Source organism: Mustela erminea, chromosome 5 (genome assembly GCF_009829155.1).
Source record: "Mustela erminea isolate mMusErm1 chromosome 5, mMusErm1.Pri, whole genome shotgun sequence".
NCBI lineage: Eukaryota > Metazoa > Chordata > Mammalia > Carnivora > Mustelidae > Mustela > Mustela erminea.
Window position 1 is genome coordinate 127,184,276 of NC_045618.1, and position 23,992 is coordinate 127,208,267.

Below are 23,992 nucleotides of genomic sequence, written 5' to 3' on the forward strand. Positions count from 1 at the left end.
AAGCTAAACTATACCTGAAAAGTATGTGGATACAGATTTTTTTAAAGTGAAAAAAGAGAAAAACAAAAATGTGCCTATTTCACTAGTCACTGCTCTCTCAAGACTGAGGATACCAAGATGTACTAATCCATGGAAAGCATAATTAGCTTAAGTATAAATAGCTTAAAGCATAAATAGCTTAAGTATACTCAGTATCCTATATGCTTGTATCTTTATTGCCCAATCACTAAAAGGACTGGTTGATCAGAAGCTGAGATTGGGAAACTGTTTATACTTCGAAGTACAGATATTCAACCTTAATATTTTTGTACATGGTTTTCACGAATACTCAAATAATGTTAAAAGCTGATCAGCCTTTTTCTCAATAATCTTGCTTGTAGGAATCTAGCATTAGGGAATGAATTTTTTAAGGTGAGTGAATGTAAAGACTACGTGTTTGCAGTATTTTATGGTAAAATGATTTATTTTAAATGATTTTAGGGAGAAGGGGGGACAACTTAATTGTTGGACAATATAGTACTGAATGATTGGATCAAGGTGTGGACTTTTCCGCCCAGCATACCACTGCTGTTACGGAAAAGGCTTATAATAGGAAACAAGCTGAAAAGACAAATAAAGTCATGTGTACTTCAGTGATAACAAGGTAATGATAGACGTATGAATAAAGAATAGAAGAGACTGAGAAAAACTCATAAAAATGACTTGTTAGATGAGAGGACTGTGATTTCGTTCCTTTCTCTATTTTTTCAAATTTTATAAAATGTTATGTTCCTTTTATAAATAAACCTTTTTGGAGTAAAAACCATGTGAATTGGAAGAATGGTAAAATAATTTATGATACCACCTTACGACAAAAGATTATTTAGTCCTAAAAAGTCATTTTTTTCAAAAGTAAATATTGCTGTGCTGTTATACAGGGGGAGGGGGGGTAGAATACACAAGCATATGGAGAGTATGATGCAAATATTGAATATTTTGTGTTAAAAAAGACTTTCAGAAAACAAGCACACAAAATATTAAGAGTGGCTTGGGTCTAGTGGTGATTTTTATTTTTTCTTTATATGTTTTAATGAACAGGAAAAAAAAAAAGAAACCTTTAAACAATGTGGCAAATAAAGAATAAAATATTTATTTTGTGAGTGTGAGAAATGGAAAGATGCTAATGGAGCTCATTTTAGTCCTATGTAAGCAAGTGATTTTGACTGACGGTGTCCAGACCCTCGTGGGTAAATAATCTATTCCTTAGATTTAACTGGGCCATTTGGAAATTACACTGACCTTCTCAGTTTCAGTATGATGACATTGTAGGTGGATAAAATGTTTAGTGTTCTTCCACATATATTTCACTTACTCTTAGGAAGTGTCTTGCCAACAGGATTTGGCTTGTGAATTAAATGCGCTTTTTAAGAGTATGAACAAAAACAGAAATTTTGAGTCTGAGGACTTAGGTTCAACATGCAAAATGCCACTTACACAACATTCAGCAAGTTACTTGTTTCCCTCATCTGTAAAAATGATAATAATAATAGTAATTAAACTTTGTCGGGTTGTTGTGAGAATTAAGAGACAGAATATATGTGAAAATATTTAAGGCCAGACAAATGTTAGGTTATCATTATATGATTGTTTATTATTTCTTACTTGGTTTTAATTATGCCAATATACCATACAAAACTGAAAATTATACAAACAACAACCAAAATCCTATAACTCTTATTAGTATTTGTTAGTCTTTTGTGTTTATCTTATCTCTTTACTAAAAGTACTATGGAGTATGATCTTAAGTAATGCCTTATTCTAAGGGTTCCTTTAGGAATAAAGGTAAAAATAAAAAGTCATCATGAGAAAAATAAAATTGATTAAATGGATGAGGCTTTTTACAGTGGCGGTTTTCTCAAGATGGTTTTAATTTGAAATAATTATCATAAGTAAAACCATAAAAATGAAAATGCTTAGTAATAATGTTAATGCTCAAATATTATGAAGTTCTTTGACTTCATATGGCATTATAAGCAGCAGATTTAATACACTTGGTAGACTATTCAACTGGTAAAGTGTTTTATAGTTCATAAAATCAAATATGCTGAAAGTAATCTCAGGATCATTTATTATTCTCTCACTAACTCAGCACTTAAACTGTAGGAAGTGGTGTGGTCTACATTTGGTTGGGTTGGTATTAATGTAGAAAGTGTTGAATGTAGGGTATATGTTATGGTGATAAAAGTCTGCAAAAGTTTGAAATTTCATTGTTTCATTAGGAGATTTGAAAGGTTCAGTAGTTACAATACATGAAAATAAGATGGTCTTTTCATCATAATGAGCACCTTGATATGGCCTGTCACTAGTGATGCAAATGCTTAGGTCATTATCATGTGTCCATATATCCCCCTCTTCCTCAACGTTTCTCTCTCCTTCACTAGCAGGTGAGCTTCTTGGATTAGAAATTACATTTTAATTTGGGGTGTAAATGCATCCCAGAGCCTGTCAAAAATTCCTGCTATATATTGGACAATCCATAAACATTTGTAGAAGGAAAGAACGAAGGTCAAACTGTCCATATATGACCCTCACATAGACTGTTTTTATGAATATAGGTATACGAAGAACCAGTTCAATAGTTAAAGGGAAAAAATTCCCCAGAAGCACATCAATTTATTTTTTTTCCCTAGCCTTTCTGATTAGTATTGCACTTTACTTGATGTTTCACGAAAGCGGTTACGATTTTCATTTAAGTTTAATGTGAAATTTTTAGGAAGGCACAAGCTTTCTGCCAAAATATGGCTTGTTGATTCTCCAAATAAATATAAGTGATTATCTGAAAAAATCTAGATTGATAGCCCCAGTTGATGGGCTATGGATGAGACATAGCAGTGGATACTTATTGGCTACTATATAAGGCACTCTGTTGACACTGAAGAGGAAGAGGAAGGAAGAACTGATTAGTTTTCTCAAGGAAACTGTACTTTAATTGAGGAGAAAAGCTACTTCCATGTAAATAAACTAATGATGTAAGATAAAAACACACTGTCTACACCACATGAATGAAACACAATGCATTTTATAGGAACTCTTATAAAGAAAAAAAATTGTAAAATAAGACATCATCATGGTCTAGGTGCTAGGACAACCATGGATCTTGTAGTTTGGGGGACATGATGGAGATTAGATTCATCTCTGAAATGCGAAGCATCAATAGTGTCAGCGGAAAGAGCCAGAGAAGACATCCCATGTTGGGGCTATGATCGAACTTTGAAGATAATAAGGAACAAAAAGGGGTTGTTAAAAGAATATTTTTCCAAAAAAGTAAAACTATGAAATCATGACTCTTACACAAATATGAAGTGAAGTCATGACAATGAGTTTATTTAACTCATTAATGAGAGAATTAGGAAGATGTTAAAGTTGACTTAAAGGAGCAAAGAACCACATAGGTAGGTACTAGAGCACTGAAGTGAATTTAAAATAGATGTAAAACTGGCTTCTTCTAAGGTGGTGGAAGGAAATCAATTGAACCTCCCTTGGACAACATTTATTTGCATGTCTATGGACAAAAATCATTTGCATTGCTATCAGTTACCTACAACTCAGAGGTTTAGAGTGGTAGTCCTGCCTTAGAGCCAATAGGGGGTCTTTAATGGTTTTTTGGTTTTGGTTTTACTTTAAGACTTCTATTTATTTATTTATTTATTTATTTATTTATTTATTTATTTATTTAAAGATTTTATTTATTTATTTGTCAGAGAGAGAGAGAGAGCGAGTGAGAGCAAGCACAGGCAGACAGAGTGGAGGGCAGAGGCAGAGGTGGCTCAGTGGGTTAAAGCCTCTGCCTTCGGCTCCGGTCATGATCCCAAGGTCCTGGGATCGAGCCCCACATTGGGCTGTCTGCTCAGCGGGGAGCCTGCTTCCTCCTCTCTCTCACTGCCTGCCTCTCAGCCTACTTGTGATCTCTATCTATCAAATAAATAAATAAAATCTTTAAAAAAAAATTAAAAAAATTAAAAAAAGACTTTTATTTATTTATTTGACTGAGGGAAAGATCACAAGTAGGCAGAGAGGCAGGCAGAAGGAGAGGGGGAAGCAGGCTCCCCGCTGAGGAGAGAGCCCTGTTTGGGGCTTGATCCCAGGACCCCCGAGACCACAACCCGAGCCAAAGGCAGAGGCCTAACCCACTGAGCAACCCAGGAACCCCCTATTAGTGGTTTTTAATCAGGGCTTTTGCTGGTAAATGTGGTGTGTAGGAATCCAAATGCTGTAGTTCCGTGCAGGGGTAGAGTAAAATGGTGAAAGACTGCATGTAGGAATGGGGAAGTGCATGTTGGAAATAATCCAACTTTAGAAATGTGGTTGAAAAATCAGGGGTTGGGCACTTGGTACCAAAAAGGCAGAGGTAAATGGATGCCCTTGTTTAGAGATGGGAACTAGTGAACTTAGGAAGTGGGAGGTCAAGGGTAAAGCAGAGATAGAAACAGAACAGTAAGAGTCATTTGAGGAAGTTTAAAAGGAACGTAAGACAGTTCAGCTTGGAGATATAAATTCATGTCAACTCTCAAATCTGTCTTTAGTTTGATTTCCATTAATACCATGATATTTGCATACCTTCATATTAGAGTTAGGCCTGACAAAGAAATCCAAAAGTAACAGTGGGTTAAGTAAGATAGAAATTAATTTCTCTCTTGTGTAACAATCCAAATATATGGTGTCTGTGGCAGTTACAGTGTCAGAAACCCAGGCTGCCTTCTGTCTTTTCGCTCCACTGTCCTCAAAATACTGCTTCCTGTTCCTGATCCAAGATGCCTGTACCAACTCCAGTCCTTATATTTGCATTGTAACGAGAAGGGAGAACACTTAACTTTCCTTTAGTAGAAACTAGAATTTGCACATATTATTTCTGTCCATTTCCATGGGCCAGAATTCAGTGACATGATTATAACTCTGGGATTCAAAAAGAGAACAGATAAGCCATAGGCTTTTGGAAGTTTCAAAGTAAACGTCTAAACAACTCAAGTTTAGAAAATAAATTATAGTAGAAATCATGAAATAAATAGAATTGAATAACAACAACACTGTGTTATAAAATGTGAATGATACAGCAAAAATAGTGTTTATGGGAAACTTACTGGCTTACATGCTTACATTAGAAAAGAAAGATAAAAAATAATGAACTTATCACACAACATAAGAAATTAAAAGCATGGTATAAACACCTTAAGAACAAAAGAAAGGAAAAAATAGAAAAAAGAATATAATGAATAGAAAACAAGCATGCAGCATACAGGGCCAATAAAGTAAATCTGGTTGTTTAAAAAGAATAAAAATCAATATCCAGCATGGCTGATGAAAAAAAAAAGAAGATACAAATGAATCACAGAAGAATGAAAAAGTAGATAGCACTGTAGCTATTTTAGAATATAACCACGTACAGGGTATTGTGAATAATTTTGTAATTATACATTTGGAAATTAGGAGAAATAGCTAAATTCCTAGAAAAATATAATTTTCCAGAACTAAGAAGAAATAACATACTGTGAGTAAATTTTTTAAAATCACAAAAAGTTTCATCAACAATTTTTAGTCAATTACAGTTTTCTCCAGAAAGGGCCACCAAGCCCAAATAAATTTTATAGATAACTTCTACCAAATGTTACGGGAACAGATGATTTTAATTTTATAAAAACTCTTACAGAAACTAGAAGAGGAGGGAACACGCCAAACTCATTATGAGTTGGCATAACCTTCGAGACAAAACCAAGCATAGAAAGTATAAATAAGGGAAATTAAGGGACTTTTCATGCATTAACATGGATGCAAAAATATTATACACAAAATATTAGCAAAATAAATCCAGGAATGTATTAAAAGGATAATTCATCATGAACAAGCTGCGTTTATTCCAGGAATTCAGAGTTGGTTTAATATTAGAAAATCAATCAATGTAATTTACCATGTGACAGATTAAGGAGAAATAAATTTAATAAGGTCATCTCAGTAGATGAATAAGAAGCATTTATTCCCATGATATCATTATCATCATCAAAAACCTTTTAGCAAACTAAGAATAGAAGGGAATTGACTTACTAAGTCATGTGAAAAAACCCAATAGCAAACATTACCTTAGCATTTTGAAAGTCCTCCTTTGAGGCCAGGAACAAGGAAAAGATGCCCCATTCCACAGCTTCTGTTAGATACTGTGCATGCGGTCCTGGCCAGAGCAGTGAAACTAATGTTATTTTCTAAATAGTGTTAATATAGAAAGCCCTAGGAATTCATAGTTAAGAAAAGGAGTTTAGTAAATTTAGTCTACAAAAGCCAGTTTGCAGAAGTCCATTTTCCTTCTAACTCCAGCAACAAGTACAGAGAAAATGTAAAGTATACCAGTACAAAAGTAACAAAAAAATACAAAACACATGGGCGGTGGGGGGATCTACCAAACAGCAATAAAAATACAAGTTCTTCATAGAGAGGACCCTCAAGAATAGTCAAGACACTTCTGAAGATGAACAAGTTGGGGGTGGTTTTCGGACTATGTATCAAACCTTATTAAAGCTGTGAAAATTAAGATAGTGTAGTCCTGGCACAAGAATATAAAAATAGGCCAATGTAATCAAATAGACTACCCCAAAACAGTAATACTTGTGCATGGAAACTTGATGTCTCTGATACAACTGGCATCACCTATTGAGGGAATAAGGAGGGACTTTTCAATAGGCAGTATTTAAAAACAAAAAAATAAAATTGAACCCCTATCAGATGCAAAGATGGATTTGTTAAAGATGGATCTCGTTACAATTTCCTCAAGGTGAATGGCAAACCATAAAACTTGAAAACAAAGTGTAGTTAAATATCCTCATGATCTTAGGATTTTGAAGGATTTCTGGGAGAAAAAAGACACTGAAAACATAGATCCAAAAGGATGTAGGTGATGTGACCACTTTAAAGTTGAGAGCCTCTGTAAGTCAAAAGACAACATAAAAAGGGTATAAAGAAAAGCACACCTAGGATATATTGGTGGCAAAATATATAGCTAAGTAGCGCTTTGTATCCAAATCAGTTTGTATGCAGATCTTACTGCCAACAATCAATTAGAAAAAGATAAACAACCCAAATTCCCCCCTCCAAAAGAAAGAAAGAAAAGAGGGTAAAAGACATGAGCAAGCACTTTAGTTGAAAAAAATATGTGCACATATTCAGGTTCATTAGTAAACAGGGAAATGCTAATTAAAACCATGAAGAATTGTCATTTTCTTCAAAATGCCTGTATATATATTTTATGTATCTTTTTGTGACATGCTCTTCCAAAAAAACAGAAGGAATGGGAACATGGTAGCAGAACTTCTTTTTTTCCCCCTAATTTTATGGTGAAATGATTAATGCTATCCCTGGGGGTAATGTTCAAAGATAGCTGGTGAGTTAGAGTCTTCAGACTGGAGTAGTACACCCCCTAGGAATATGCAAAGATTTTCCAAAGGTCTTCAGACACAAATAGCTTTAAGAGAACTGATCTGTATATCCTCAGCCTCTACAGGCACTTCCAGCAGAGTCCTTGAAGTGCCTTTGAGTGATGAGGCCATCTTACTTTTCCTATTCAACCTCCTCCCACTTAATGAGAGAGAGGCCTACCTTCCACCCATCCTGGATTACATGATGGCAGATTCCTCCAGACACTTCGGGTTGCCAAACGAGGGGCACTTTTGATTTTGATGTTTTCATATCCTCTTTAATCAAGTCACTAATGTAAGCCTCCTTGTCCCTGTTAGTCATACATATATGATTGATAAGACAAAGAGTTTTATTAGCTAGATGAAGTATTCGGAAGGGGGCATTCTGAAATCAACATATATTATGGATTGGTGATGGGGGGGGAGGATGACAATTTTATTTGATGACCTCACCTCTTTTTACCACCCTACTATGATCAGGGAACATATAGCTCCGGAAAACAAAACTGAGTCTTGGAAAGAAATCATCGAAAGTGTCTTACTCCATCCAGGTGACAAACTTTGGCCTGGGCTCCATGCCTTATTTTTTTTTATCTGTTTTAGGATTATAATTCAAAAGGCCATTGTCACGGGGCACATGAAGTCAGACTTATTTTTTCCTGCCAGAAAGTAAGCCTGATTTAGCTGATTGGTTTGACAATAAGGACTAACTTTGCCAATCCGCAGGTCTAAGGTTTTAGTGAAAATCTATTTGATGCTAATATAAAATAAAAGGATTAAAAATTTATACTGATAGAATGGCATTAACATTAATAAGATTTTAACTTTTCTCAATACTTTTTGCATATGTAGAACTTACTGAAATGCCTCTAAGTGAAGGAAGAACTGTTGTAGTCATTAGACAAGTCTTGGGAAATAAAACCTCTTTCATATACCTTCCAAAACAGAAAGTGAGTGCTTTAATAACTTCATTACAGTCCTTTGGCAAGTCAAGTGGTTTCTAATTTTTTGCTTTCAACAAAATTGAAAGAGGACCTAATCGAGCTGATAGATCATTAAAATTAATTTTTGATGACAGATTACTATGTAATCTTTGCCATAAAACTAGGAAGGCATTCAAGAAACTGAGTGACATTGTTATAACCAAACTACTTTCATTGTCATGTACTTTTTTATGTGAACAAGATTTCTCAGTGATTAAATCTATAGAAACAAAAAAAAAAATAGAACTAGAAATTAAATGGAACACTGTCTCACTCAAACAAAAGCTAGTACTTACCCATGGATGCATGAGCCAGTTAAGTACAGGAGACAAAAATCCATCCCATTAAGGGATATATTTTTAGAAGTTTTGGCATCTTTATACAGTTTACATTTAATAATTTTTCTCAAAAAATTTAGTAGACCTGGGGTGCCTGGGTGGCTCAGTGGGTTAAGCTTCTGCCTTTGATCTCAGGGTCCTGGGATTGAGCCCCACATCGGGCTCTCTGCTCATCAGGGAGCCTGCCCCCCACCGCCTCTCTGCCTGCCTCTGCCTACTTGTGATTTCTGTCAAATAATAAATAAAATCTTTAAAAAAAATTTTAGTAGACCTAATATTGTAATGACAATTCAATCTATAAAAATATATAACACTTGAAACATTATGGTCATGGGCATTTTAAAAATCAGTTTTTCTCTCTGTATATATACATTTTTTTTACAGAGAAGATGAAGTATGGTAAGATAACCAATAAAAAGACTTCCAAGAATAAATATTTTTTTATATTAGGACAAAAGTCTGTTGGGGAAATAGATGGGAAATAAATTCAAAGGACAAAGGAACAATATAAAACTTCTGTCTTTTAAGGAGGATCTTATTTAGTTATTTTGTCAGAGGACAAATGGTAATAACAAATGACTGAAGTACTTAAAGTTTGCTGGGTAAGTTTATATGAGTAATACAAGAGTTTTATCTGAAAATGTCAGTATTTACAACAGTCCAGAAATTTCATCCTTTGCAACTACCTAAATCTCTGACGAAATGTTTAAAAATCTTAAAATGTGTGGGGGGAGGGTGAAAGGAAAGGGAGATATATAGTTTAAAAAATTATCTTAGGGGAATATCTACCCCAAATTTTGAAAATCATTGACTTGGAACAAATATATAATCATATAGCTATAATTCATCAATATTTAATCATCTTCTCAAATCCAAGTGACCTGAAACAATTGTTTGAAACATTGTTGTTTTCAATGTGTACTCATAGAGATAGTATAACATACAAGATAAGTCCTAACCTGTAACAATATGGAGAAATATATACATAAATGTATGTATATTGAGAAAAATTACAAAACACTGAAATTCTTAGAAATATGGCTTTTATTTAAAACAACAGCAACAACAACAAGCTCTTGGAGCCTTTGGCATACCTCTAAATGTTTCATTCAGCTAATACTAGTGGTAACAGATTTGAAAATAACTGTGCCCACCGGTAGATCTTCAAGACCTCAGTGTCCAGGAGTTCAGGAGAATGCCAGTGAGTCTCTGTGGAAATCACCAAGTAACACTATATACTCTTCCCTCACGTGTCTGCCATTACAGTAGACAATTGCTGCTGGAGTTTTTATTTTTAATTCTCTCCTTCCCACTCTGGAGCCAGCACTAGTCATGCTTCATCTTACTACGCATGTGATCCACTCTTCAGACGCATAAGTTGTTGAGGAAGGATCATTACTCCTTGTTAGAGCAGCAGATTCTGCTTTACGGCACTTAGGAGTATATGGTGCCAATAGAGTTAACGTAGTCACTGAAGTGTCCTGGTTAAGCTCAGGAAATAACTGACTTGAGAATGTAAATCTGGCCAAATCACTGTTAATTATTTGCAGTGGTTCTTCTGAGTATTTGTAAGAGTCTTAAAACTAAGGAAAACTTGCCTTTATCTCTTTATAAAACCAGAACTTGCTGTTTCAAAACCAAAGATCAAGCTAGGTTCATTTTTGGTTTTGCCAAGGCTATGAGCCTCTCATTGAAGTTGCCTGAAAGGTTCAGTCAAATTGGCTTGACACCAAATAAAACGCAGTGTGCTCTGTACAGTTTTGACCCAGAATCAGGTGAATCTCAGCAGTTTTGGCTGAGCTACATTGTAAAATTTTGGATTTGTTCGAACTTGACACTTCCTGGGAACCCATTCAAACTGAAACCGGAAAAAGTTTTTGCACAAACCCTGTCCTAGCCCGTTCTGCCAAGTTTCCCACTGCTCTAATGTTAGTCTACCTTCTGTATATTCACATTGAGGGCAAACGGAAATATCCTCATGAATCTCTCATGAGGGATCTTGGTGGAAACAATCTAGACATTCTCCTTTCGCCACCTTGTCCCAAAATACAGAGCCTGTTTTCTGCATTCGTCAGTATTAAAGTATGTATGTTTTCCAATAATGGGGTCTTCTTCAAAGGGTTAAAGTTCTAAAACATGACTGTATTTAAGGTCAAGTGAAGAAAATACTACTCAGACAAATAGGCTGTGTGTTCAGAGTTGCTTCCTTATGGCAGAAGGTGATGACCAGTTTAAAAATGTAAGACTTCCTTCAGCCTGCAAAAATGGTTTCTTACAGCCCTGTCAAATTTCTCATAAACACGGTCACATAGGGAAAGTGTCACCGAGAAATTACATAATGAATACAGCTTCACCGGCAGATGAATTTAATATTATCGAATTGCTCAGTGTTTGGAGGTCAGACTGACAGCTTCATATTTGATGCTGATAAGTAGACACACCGCCCGCCTAACTGCTTTGCTAGACAATGTGTTTCACAGCCCTGCTCTAAATGCTATCAGTAAGAGGGCATTCTCTCCGTAAGAAGCTCTTGCTTTATATTGTGGAGATCATATGAGTGTATATTCCAAAACACAATGGAAGGGTCTTTCTGAAAAATATAATACATAGAAGAAATGCTTTCTGTTTACCCTAAGAGAACATATATGGGTGAAATCTCAGAGTAACAGTGTATGCAGTCTTTTTTAACTACCACTTTAACTTTTTTAACTTTATCTTAACTATAAAACAAATGTTGGTATTGTACCCTTAATAATATGGTTGGTGGGAGTAGTAGGTATTACATTTTTGAAGTGGCCTTTAAATAGAAAGCTGTTTGGGAGATTTTCATTTTGTGCATCTAGTTTTAACCAATTACAAGTTTCAGCTGAAAATTATTACATGCCTAGTTTAAGTGATGATGATAAGGTAAAAATGGTATCTGGTTCAGAGTCAGAAAAGCTAGGTTCTGACCATATCACTCTTCTTGGCCAGGCACACGATCCTGGGCAAGTTGTTTAAGCTCTCTAAATTTCAGTTTTCTTATTTTTTTTAATGATTGGGCTGGGCTGGGTGATATCTGAACATTCCCCTCCCTAATAGGCTCTGGTCTGGTCTGGAAGGAATTAAAAATTCTGGTCTTCAGAATTTCTGACTTACCAATAATTGCTATCAGTGCACTTAATTTAATCATATAATAGTCTATAGTAGGTACTTGTTGAATTTCTATCATTGTTACATCCCTCAGGGTATATAGAAGATTAGGACCCTGCTGCCATGAGTCGCATATTTTAAATAACATAGCAACTGGAAGGGGTCTTAGAGATCCTTTTCAAAACCCTTCACCCTACAGATAAGAAGTGTGGAGGCCAAAGGAGTTAATGCATTGCCACGTGTGGCAAAACTAGGGCTAGAATTCAAGTGTTCTGATTAGTGACACAGTGTTCTTTCCATTCCACATACTCCTCTTGTGACTGGTAAGAGCAACGAAGACATGAGTAAGGAACACTTGACAAGGGTCTGGTGAATGTGCAAAGTGAAGAGAGAGGAAATCAGCAGCCAGATCCTATATTTACCTTGAGCGGGGCCAGAAGTGGACTTATAAATAGGACACTGACATTCATGGACCATAGGAAGGGTTGTCAGAATATGCCCTCAACGTATTGGTCAATGAAGTTTTATAAAGCAACGTTGAACTAATTTTCTGCTTTTTGACTTTTGTAGGAAGAGTTGGTATATTATTAGTCTTGTCTTGGACTTGCTCAGTGATACTAAATGCCTCCGTTGATCTGTTTTACTTTAGGCATCTGCATACCAACTCTAATTCTACTTACGCAAGTGTTTATAAAGTTTGTTTAGGACTTTTAATAAACTTTGATCTCAGATGAAAGGCTAGAGAGAGCATAAATTGTCACTATTAGCACTATTAATATAAATATCCAAAGTGGTCTTATGTTAATTATTGAACATTAGTGAATGATTTCAACCTATCATTGCCCCCAATTACATTATATTTGAACATCAAACACTAAAAGGCCAAACCATCAAAATAGCCCTTCCCTCATTATTCTCTTCAGGCTCTGTTCCTAATTATTTTGCATAACGGGTGTTTCATAAATGGTTTTATGGAGCTTTTTCAGTGTTTTTCACTATCATCTCCCTCTCTACCTATCCATAATAAAGGCCAGTGAAACACATCCTTGACGTTCTGTTTCATTGTCATCAGACTTTCACCAGATTCTCTACAGCACATTAAGTATAGACTCACCGACAAAAGATCTAGAGTCCCTGAAGGACTCCCTTTACGTTTTTTTTCAGAGAACTTCCTGTCTTCATCATTTGTATTTCTCTGTCATTTCTAACTCAGAACTTGTTTTGCTCTCTAATACCTCAAAGCTCCTCATTAGACATCCATTTAGTCTTCGAGAAGAGTGTATTTGTTTGCAGTTGAGTGAGAGGGAAAGACAAAAGGTAAGTGACCTCCAAATTTCTCATTAGGATTTGGTGGACTGAGAGTTAGAAGATCTAGTTGTGAACCCTGGTTCTTTGACAATGGCAACTCCCTGAACTTCTCTGAGCTTAATTTTTCTCTTTTCTATAAAATGAGCACAGTGCTTATCCTGCTTATCTCAGAGTTTTGCAGAGAAGAGCAAATGAGATAATGGATTTTTCTGATTTTTTTTTATTTTTTTATTTTTAAAAATACTCCTCCCTTAGGTGTGCGTTACCTTTACCAGTCAAAGAAGCAGTATATGGATTAGAAAGGTTGAGCTCTTTAATCAGGACATTTGAATTTTGATCTGAGTTTCACCGTACAGGTTATGTGTCTAGACACTGTGTTATATGAAGTTTACTTCCAAAATTTAATTTGCTTGTTTCAGATGTTGGCTCTGAGACATACAGATTTACAAATCTACTAATAATCCTAATAACTTTAGTTCAGCCCCCAGATTTGGTTGACCTGCAGTAAGACCCTCTTTTTAAAAGCCCCACCCAGATGATTCTAATGTGCATTATGGTTGAGAATCACTGATTTTGGCCATCGTCAGCATCCCCTTTAAGAATATACCTTATGGTACATTGTCTAGGGCCCAGTGCTACTCTGCCTTTGTGTCTATTGGATTTAGTCCTATTCATTTCTACTGAATTAATTTCATGCCTTTTTGACTGTTAGTATTATGTATTCTGTCTCTAGTATTTCTTCTTTCTAATCTACCAAAACAGTTGTAAGATTCTTTCTCAGACACTGTCTTACTTAATTTTTCAAGCATCTTACTAAAATGTATATTTGCCAGACCTAACTTCAAGGGCAAATTTATCTATTCGTGAATTTGCCAAATGACTTACTCTCTGATTTTAACAAATTTTAACAAACCAAGCAGTTTACAAAAACAATACTTTTGGAAACTCTGCAAACGGTTACAAAACAAGTAAGTTGTTTTGTACCTCAGTATGTTGGAGAAAATGGCTGTTTAATCAAGTTGCTTTTGTCATAGCAACTAAGGTTATATCGGTTACCTGCCTTCCTCATTTCTTCTTCTTTCTCCTCATAATACCTTTGTGTCAGTCCCCTTGGTAGCATCATACTCATTACCTTTAAGCCACTTTTCCATTTAACATCTGCTCCATGTGCCGAACTGAGTGGGAAGCAAGCCTTCTCACAAAGCAACACTATACACATGCTTCATGAGACTTCCTATCAGTACCCACCTCCCCGTCTCCAGAGCAGTTTAGGAAGACTAAAGGAGGAGAAATTTGGCACTAAATGGATAAAGGGTATTCTGAGAGGTGATGATAAAAAGTAGAGAGCTTTAAAATGGTGATTTAACCTTCACTATAACAATTGGACCCAGTCTTGTCTTTCCATTCCTTTTGGTAAGGATTGATTTTTTGTCATTGTTTTTACTGTTACTTTTTTTAAAATATCTTCCAAAGAATAAAGAGAAATTTTCCTCACTTTTAACAGAGAAAAAACGGATTCTGTCCTGCAGATACCACATGGGTCTGTTGTACCATGTTGTAAATCTAAGATACATAATGGATCTGGGTGAGCTTATTTTCTTGAAATGTTTTCCTGTTTCAGCATCCTAGGAATTATTTTATTGTTATTCATCAGTTATTCCCAACTATGCTAGGAAAAACTAAAATAGTATGAAAGTGGAGGAATAGGGGAATCATACAGGATTCGCAATAAGTAGAACTAAATCCTTACTAATATATAATGTTTCAGTTTTCTAACTGTGTTGTCCAAAGTCTATCAAGAAATGAAAAGATTTTACCCTGTCTACACTTTACCATGTTACCATATTTATGTTACCATATTTGATGGATACTATAAGAGGACACAAGACAAAAGACTTTATTACTCATGGCACAGCAGGCCCCATGACTTACATATATGTTTGCATCTTTCCTTTGCTTCTCAAGTCCCATAGGGGCAATGGGCATGGGTCTAGGTGGTTGTTGCACATGAAGTGAATTTGTGTTATAACTGAGGAACCCTGAGGTTATGCAGCCCCCAGTCTTATAAAGAGAGCTACAAGAAATCTCACGCAACCTTTGTACCAGAGAGAGACACTATCTCTGTTTGCTATACAAACATCCTTGAAAAGCTATTCTAGGAATACAGCTACCCAAGACGCGTAGCAGTGTCATGGAGAAGTACCTCCTAAGTGTTCTATTGCTTTTCAAGAAGAAGCTTTGTAGTGTTTTTCATTATTATTATTACTTTTATTGAATGGAGGTTGAGAATTCAGAATTTCTCATTTTCTCGCATAATGACAAAGAGAAGGAAACTGACAGAGGAAGACATTTCACAGTTATTAGATGAATCAGAAGATGAATATAAAGAGACAGACAGCAGCACTCTAGAAACTAATGAAGATGGTGAAATTGATTATATAAGCAAAAAGTCAGATTATGAGTCTTCAAATGATAATATACTAGATGAATTTTGCAAACTGAAGAATCGATGAATGAGCAATATATTTCTAAGGGCAAAAAGGAAATAGGATAGTCTCATCTAGTTAGTTATTCAACAAGAAGGACTTTATTATGCAGTATTTTGCAGTAAGAACTTGAACCACCCCATTTTGCTGAAAGAATATATTCATTACTCTTTCAACTTATGTTTGTTCACCAAAATTTACTTTATATGGTTCATAAGTGAGCAAATGTTGAAAGCAAGTTATATAAAAATGCGATTAGAAGGAGAAGATGATACAAAAAAGAAAACTTCTGATGGACTTACCATACTAATTGATGCTTATAAATCTAAAAAATGAAAAATTTACAATTACATAGTGAAAAGACAGCTTCATCGATTTAAGACAGTTAAGAGCTATTGTATTTTTAGAAGTATCGTGTTTTGAAGATGCAAATGCAAGAATAATGAGCCAGAAGTAATGGTAAACTTAGACTCATTAGAAATATCTTTGAAAGGGTACCTGGATGGCTCAGTGGGTTAAAGCCTCTGCCTTCAGCTCAGGTCATGATCCCAGGGTCCTGGGATCGAGCCCCAAATCGGGCTCTCTGCTCAGCAGGGAGCCTGCTTCCTCCTCTCCTCTCTGCCTGCCTCTCTGCCTACTTGTGATCTCTGTCTATCAAATAAATAAATAAATAAATTCTTTAAAAAATATATGTATTTGAAATATGAAATCAATACTTATAAGATGGGTATTTTCCAGACTTATGAATGATAGTTCATCAGAAGTCAGTTGCATTCATACCTTAAAACTAGAAAATATATAATATACTTAAATTCTTACTAAAATTTCTAATAAAGTTTTCTTTACTGTCGTTCTCTAAATTATTTATCATATAACCAAAAGATTTTTTTTTTAAACTTTACCCATTGGACCAGAGTAAATGGCAATGACTTGACTAAGTTTTCTAATACACTGAAGATTAAGCAGAAGTACGTTGTTGTATTCCAGGATCTGGGAGTAAAGTGCCATTTTGTAGTCCCTTATTTTTGTTTGTTTGTTTGTTTTTGTTACAAATGAATCTTCTGTGGTTCCCACAGTGTGCAAATTGCAGCTGAATTTAAATGATATTATGGTAAATTTGATCCATTTGATTCATTATCAATAGGTATCCTGTTTGCATCTCCAGAAAGTTCCTTTAAATCAGTGGATTCCCTCTAAGCTTGAGCGAGAGAGAACATATTTATATTTAAAATAGTGTTCCGCATGATTTTGTGATAAGTATCTGTGGCTGCACCTTTTTAGAAATATAGAACAAAGGTCTCCCTTTGGCCTCCAACCAAAGTTGATGATTTGGCCTCCAACCAAAGTAATGGCAGTATAAAACAATATAAAGTATTTCAGATTTGGCCTTTCTGACTGGTACTTCTCAAGGGTATCCTGTCCTAGTATATCCCACGAAAATGTAGATAGAGCAAGAATCCTCAAAGAAAAAGTTGAGTACTTGTCTCACATAATATGGTTTATTGTTGCAACTTTACTATTTCTTTTAGAGTATATCCCAGAACTCCTGTCACACCCATTTTCACTCAAGAGCATATGAGATCATTCCCAAATTGAATATAAATTATCTTTTACATTAGCGTATTTTAAAACTATCATTGCATGTGTGTAGTTACCGGATGGCTGAGAATCAACTATAGTACCAACTTCAATAAGTATTTATCGAGTAGCTGTTATGTATTAACAACAGAGATCCAAAGAATACTGAAGTTTAATCACTATACCTAAAATTTCCCAGTTTAATGGTAAAAAAAAAAGTCAGTTAATGAAACATTACAGTGCAATCAAATACATATATTTCTCTCTATTGCCCTGATAACTTACTTTCATTCAGGAACCAAAAGAATATGATTGACCTCAATCTGGGCAGCTTTAGCAGAATGAAGTCTGATGTAGTGATGTTTGTTTTATAGTTTGATCTGCACATAGGAAGTGCTTAATAATTCTTGTTGCATAAAGGGAAGACTGACTGATGTTTCACCCAGTTTCTGTATAGTAAATGCTGCGAATTCCTGTGTAATTCCCAGAGTCTTGCACGTCCTCTAGAGTTTTCATAACATCCTTTAAATGTCCAAAGTCATGTGGTTTTGGCCACTTCTGATTTTTAGTTTTTTAAAATGTATCCAGTAGAAGCTGCAGAACTTGTTCCTTTTAGTTAAGGATATTAAAATGAAGTGGGGGGAGGGAGTCTCAGTTCAAAATTTCAAATTGTTTTGGCAGGACCAACTCCTTTTCATACTAACCACAAGGCCACAAAGCTTCATTGTTGTCCAGTTAAATGAATGCATGGCTTTCATTTGGAAAAAGGGAAAAAAAAAAAAACTTTCTAGCAATTTAAGTTTCAGGAAAACAATTGGTTGTGGCAAATGTCAGATGAATTCGCTCACCAAATCATATCGTCAGCTGATTTATGCCCACTGGCTTTCGTAGTCCATCTTTCTCAGCCAATGGCAGAAAATTTAGAAACAGACTGGCTTTAGTTAAAAATATATACTTTTGTTCACATATAGTCCATCAGGGCCCTCTTACCCTCTGTTTACCATTCAAGACATAGCTTAACAGAGCATCTCAATTATTTAAAGCTCACCTTCAACATTAGTTATTTAGGTAAGCTATCTGCCAAAATGTATTGGCTCTAATGTCAAATTATTGCTACTTTCAACTAAGTATGGCCTGCCAGTTGGGATTCCTTAAGAGATAGTTCAGTTGAATTTTCAGTGGTTTTAAAATATTCTAGATAGGCTCTGCTTCTGTCTGCTTTGGCAGCAGTCGGCCAGGGGAATGCTTTATACAAGATCCAAAAGAGTGTTTCTAAGTGTTCAAAAAAGGATTAATTATGAAAGCAAACTTTAAAAGTATAGGCAGGGTTGGTCTTAGTTATTTTTGAATTAAGTCTCAAAGCCACCATGATAAAAATAAAATACCTTGCCTGATTTCTATTTAGATCTGATCTGCCTGTCACCAGAAACTCATCCATATAGGGGATTAACTGTTCACATGCTCTTTCAAAATCCAAGTGCTGTGTGTGGAGTAATGGAAAATGATTAATTTGTTTTGTCATTCTCTTTGAGAACACAAGACATCTCTTAAAAAGAAAATAACCCTTTATTTTGAGAACAGAGAGGATTAATTATATTCACCTCACCAAGGTGCTTTTAAGTAAATTAGCCTGGACCTTACCTCAACCAGAACAATTATCATTCCTTATCAGTGTTCCATGTCAGGATCCTCTGTTCCATGTTAAATACAGGAGGGACAACTGTGATTGCCTGTATTAGCATGTCTGGAGGCCCTGGGACGAGGGCTTTGCAATATTAAGGGAAATGATTAGCATTTCTCTGTTATCTGTGTCAGTGTCCCTGTCATGGCCTGTGTGGCTAAGCCCCTGCCGGTTCATCCACAGGAAGAGGGTGTTCTCCGCATCACAGGCTTCCTGCTTCAGCTTCTTAGGTCCACAAGGGGATCTTATTCCTCATCATTCTGTCTCTAACTCTTGTCTATTCCTTTTAACTCAACTTTACAGTCCCTCATTTTTTTCCGGTTCTGTTTTTTGTTGTTATTTCTTTACTTTTGAGTCTGTCTGGAAACATTCTCTATGCCTCAAAAACAGTTGCTTTTTAAATTCTACCTTTAAAAATAACCTGTAGTGTATTTTCATTCCACGACACTTCTGAGTTCTAATTGTGCTTTTATGGATCTTTGTGTTGAGGGTTTTTTTTTTTTCTTCCCATAAAACTAAGATCTATTGTGTGTGATGCTAAGTACTTAGTACTAGAAATATAGGGAAAAATACAGTCCTGCCTTTAAGGCATTTGCTGCCTACTTAAAGAGACAAGCACACTGTTAGGAATGCTCTAAGTACTTTACATCCGCCAAGATATTTGGTCCTTACAATAATTCTACACTATGAGTATTACTATCATTCCTTTTATAAATGAAGATACTGAGTCCCAGGGAAGAGGGATCTGAGAACTTCCCTAGATACATAAAGCTAGCAGGTAACTAAAGCAGGATTTCAGGTCAGGCAGACCAGCTCAAGAGCCCATGCTTTTAACTGCCATCTTAGAGAAGGTAGCGACCAAGCCAAGTCTTGTAGAAGGAGAATCTGTGAACTAGTTTAAGCAGTGTGTGGAGAACATTCAGACGGATGTACTTCATGTGCAAAGTCATGATTGCACAGAAGATTTTCAGACAAAAGCAAAAGTATGGAGTAACATTCATGATAATAGAACTGGAAGCTGATTAGCAGTATTTAGATCAATATGTATGTGTATACACACACGCACACATGCGCATGCCAGTTAAAAAGTGGGAAAAAAATGAATAGCGATTCTTTGCCTGCTTTTGGAAGTATCTGTTCTAAAAACACAAAATGGTAAATATCTGGAGTTTTTTGATGGAGCAAACACCCAAGAAGATCAAGATGTCTTTCTTCCTGTTTTTTTAATGTAATCATTAGCTTTGCTTTCTGCTATAAAGGAGTGAAGGTTTTTCCACCCCACAGGTGTTCTTGGGTATGTATTAACTCCTAAAATCCCATATGTGATTTTCTCCTTATTTTACTTTCTCTTTTTGAAACTATTTTTTACATTATTTCCAACCTTTTAAGCTTAAAAATCAGACCCCCAACCTACTGTGGAAAAGACGTTAAAGCCACAGTGACTGCTGCTACCGCCAGAAGGTCTCCTAGAGACTTTTAGATCAAATTTTCCCCTTTTCCTGATTGGGAAACTGAAGCCCATGGGTTATGATTTTTCCAGTTCATGCAACTGGTTATGGCAAAGCTGAGATAGAACTTTTTGTCTCCTGATTTCTAATCAGTGATTTTTTTTTTCACTGTATCTTGCTGTCTCACCTCAGACAGAAGACTACCACAATAAGAATGTTAACTGATTAATCTAAATAATCCAACATTATTAGAGAATCTATTTTATGGACATTTAGGACAGTTCCAAGTGCTTACAGTCACAAAGTATGTTTTTGGATCAATCAAGGGCTTTTGATATGACACAGCAGTAACTTTCTAGGGATACGGTACATTCTGTCAGTAAATTTCTCATGGAGTGCCAAACGGACGGTTCCCGTGAGGTGTGTCTCAGAGTTTTTGCTGCTCTGCAGGACTCTAACCTGAAAATGAGATGCCTATGCCAACTTCTCACAGTCCCCCCAGACCAGGAATGCTCCTGCTTGGGGGTGAGGGACTAGTGATCCGAGAACAACATCAAAGGATTTACTTTAGGCTGTAAATAAGAGCATATCCCTCCTCTGCCCAAGGTTCTCAGAAGACCTTCAATCTCACTTGGAATTAAATATCAAAAACTTGACTGCCAAAAAGCGCTTCTTAAGATCTTGTCCCAGAGGCATCTTTGGCCTCATCTTGTTGTGAGCTCCCTCAACTCAGTCTAGAAGAGTGTCTAATATAGAGGAGGCATTCACTAAATGTTTGCAGGTTGAATAAATGAATGAGAACCTTTCTGTCATTAAGTAAAACCCATTCATTCATTTATTCATTCAGGAAATAGTTATTGAGTATCACCTTTATGGAAGTACTGGGTGGAGTGCTAGGGGCACGGTGGCGAGTAAAGACAAATATGCCCTACCCTTCTGATGCTTATTTCCCAGAGTCAACACGACCATTAATCAGGTAATCACAAAATAAATGTGATTTATTTCTGGTAAGTGTTGCAGAGGAAAGGCTCAGGGTACAGTAGAGCTTTTTGATGGGTTCAGTAAAGGCGGGAGAGAGCATTCCCTAAGGAAATGATAAAGGGTAATAAAATTTAACCATATTACTTAAGATTTACTTAAGATTCATTGAACATAAATTTTGTACTTAAAAATTAAAAATCCAAGTGGAGCTAATGGTATGCATGATAAAGTCTATAGGGGAAAGTGTACTGATGTATATAATTTACTTTGTAAGGCATCCAAAAAATAAGTTGGGTTAGTGGATACGCATAGGGATAGATAGATGAGTTAGTATGTGTTAAAGCAAATATAATGAAATATTAATAGTAGAATCTAGATGATAAGTGTATGGGTGATCTTTGTAAATTTCTTTCAGATTTCCAGTATGCTTGAAAGTGCTCGTAGTATTGGGGGGAAAAGTTTTAACCAGCTCAGGAAACAGGAGGGAACATTCTCCACTGAGGGCACAGTATGTATAAAAGTATTTATGTGCCATTACACTCCTATTCCTTTTGTGTTTTGGATAATGTCTACAGAACAGCAAATGTATTTCTAAATATTGGATATAGTTTTAATTAAGTTTGCCTTGTTTCTGCATCTAATTTTGTGACAGATTTTTATTAGTGTCACAAATTTTAGAGTGTCACCGACCTCCTCTTCTGCATTTGAGAATTACCAGAGTTGACAGTACCTCACAGAATCAGCCTTTTTAAAATACCTGCTGTTTGGAAAGTATCTGAGGCTTTCACATTCACTCTCTTACTTAATAATAACAGCTACCCTGTGGGTATGAGATAACAAAGATCATCAGTGTTTATCCCCATTTTGCAAATTAAAGACGGAAGCTTAAAAGGGGAGGGAAGAGTGATATTCCAGAAACCACAAACACAAGTAACATTACTAGAACTATGCAGATCCACAAATCAGGAATGCTGAGTTCCTGTTCAGCCTGCCTTCCCCCTCACCTGTTCTTCATCTGCCAGTGTGAAATATGTGTCTGGGACCAATGAATCAGAAGCATGGTCTCTTTCCCTGCCACCAGAGTGGAAATGGCTAAACTCCATCACTTCCAGGAAGTCTTTGCATATGCTGTTTGCCTCTTATTAACATGCAGTCGTATCTTGGAGGCAAATGTTCTTAAAATTCTTTGCCTTGGGAATACATTTTATTTTCAATTTTAAGAAAGAAAATGGTGTCACAGAAATTAAATTGTGGGTCTCAAGACCTTCCTGCCTATAGACCAGTGTGGTAAGGGCATACAGAGAACATCAACCTAGTCTTCATTTTTTTTTCGTATGTGATTTTCCCTCACATCAGGAAGTGGCAAGGGAAGGAAAGGAAGGAAATCTCAGGGACCTCAAGGGGAAGAGATACATTTGTGTATTCCTTCTGTCTTCCCTTCAACTCATTTGTGGTATTATTGAAAAAAACTCCCCCAATTAATCTAAAAAAAATAAGATCATGGGTTGACTATGACTTAAAATTTGGTCATGTCTAAAAATAAGAAAGCAGTAATCTGCAATGGCAAATTCTGTAGGCTTCATATAGTTCTTCACTTAAAAATATTATTGTGAATGAGAGTTGGAAAAGATCTAGAAAACCTTTTTTATTCAAGTTTTTCAATGAAGATATGCCACCTGTTCTCAAATTTCATAGATGGGTGCTTTTTAAAGGAGCTCTTCTTTTTGTGACTAGAATGCTGTTATATGAAGACATAGAATTTGTTGCCGACAAAAATTCTTCTGGATTTTAGCTCAAACACAGTCACTGATGTCATATTGCAACGTGAACTGGTATTTTTAGGTAACACCCTTATTTACCCTCTTACTCCAAGATACACATAAACACTTGAATCTAAGTGGGTGTCTGATTTTTAGAACTCTCTTAAAGTACACAATCTAGAAATAGAGGACTCTTCTGGTATTCTGAGAAATCCACACAACTCTGAGCACTGAGGCCCTTTGAAGGATGTACAGCCACAGAATGACTTGCCAGCCTATTCTCTGCTACTGTTCGGTTTGGTTTCAATGAGCTCCTGATACAATTTGGATGAAAAGAGGGCCCTATGAAGTCGATACAGCTGTGCTGGATCAAGTCCCCACAAGTAAAAAGGCAGACAGTCTATCCTTTTTATGATTTCACCCTTCCTCCCCTTGAAATTTGTTTACTCAGGTCCTCTTACCACCTTTTAGCCATTTGTCAAGAAAGTTCTGCAGTGGATCTCTTTCCAAAGGAAATAGAATTGCATTTTTGAACCCAAATAAACTGCTTCATAACCTTGTTTATTTAACATCTGTATAGTGCCAAAAATGCACATGCTTATTTTTAAAATAAAAATATAGCATCTCCTTATTTCATTTATCATCTAACCCTCAAAATGTATGATTGCAACAGCACTCTCAGAAAATGCTAGTTGTTATACATTCCGAGGAAAATAAACACATGTGCATTTTTACAGAGAGAAGGATATTTAGCAAAGTATACCCTTGGTTAAATCTGTTTCTTAAGCTAAGCTCTCTCTGCAGGAGACAGGAAACTAACAACTGCAAAGAAGCCCCTTTCTAGTTCGGAATCACTGCTAT

The 23,992-nt window shown here is 35.8% G+C and overlaps 1 protein-coding gene across 13 annotated transcripts in view; it reads left to right on the top strand.

Moving 5' to 3' along the window:
* Window positions 1-23,992, top strand: part of CEP128 (centrosomal protein 128) — a 408,542-nt gene that overhangs the window by 355,531 nt on the left and 29,019 nt on the right. For 9 of the 13 annotated variants that reach the window (XR_004286107.1, XM_032344794.1, XM_032344793.1 and 6 more), the window contains one exon: window positions 21,787-21,879. The exons of 3 other annotated variants lie outside the window; for them this stretch is intronic. Coding sequence is in view for 9 of the 10 variants with exons in the window: in XM_032344794.1 (XP_032200685.1) it covers window positions 21,787-21,879 (93 nt within the window). In the remaining variant the exon portion in view is untranslated. Of the gene's footprint in view, window positions 1-21,786; window positions 21,880-23,992 lie in introns of those variants that run through there. One more of the 13 variants, XM_032344800.1, reaches the window with a different exon arrangement.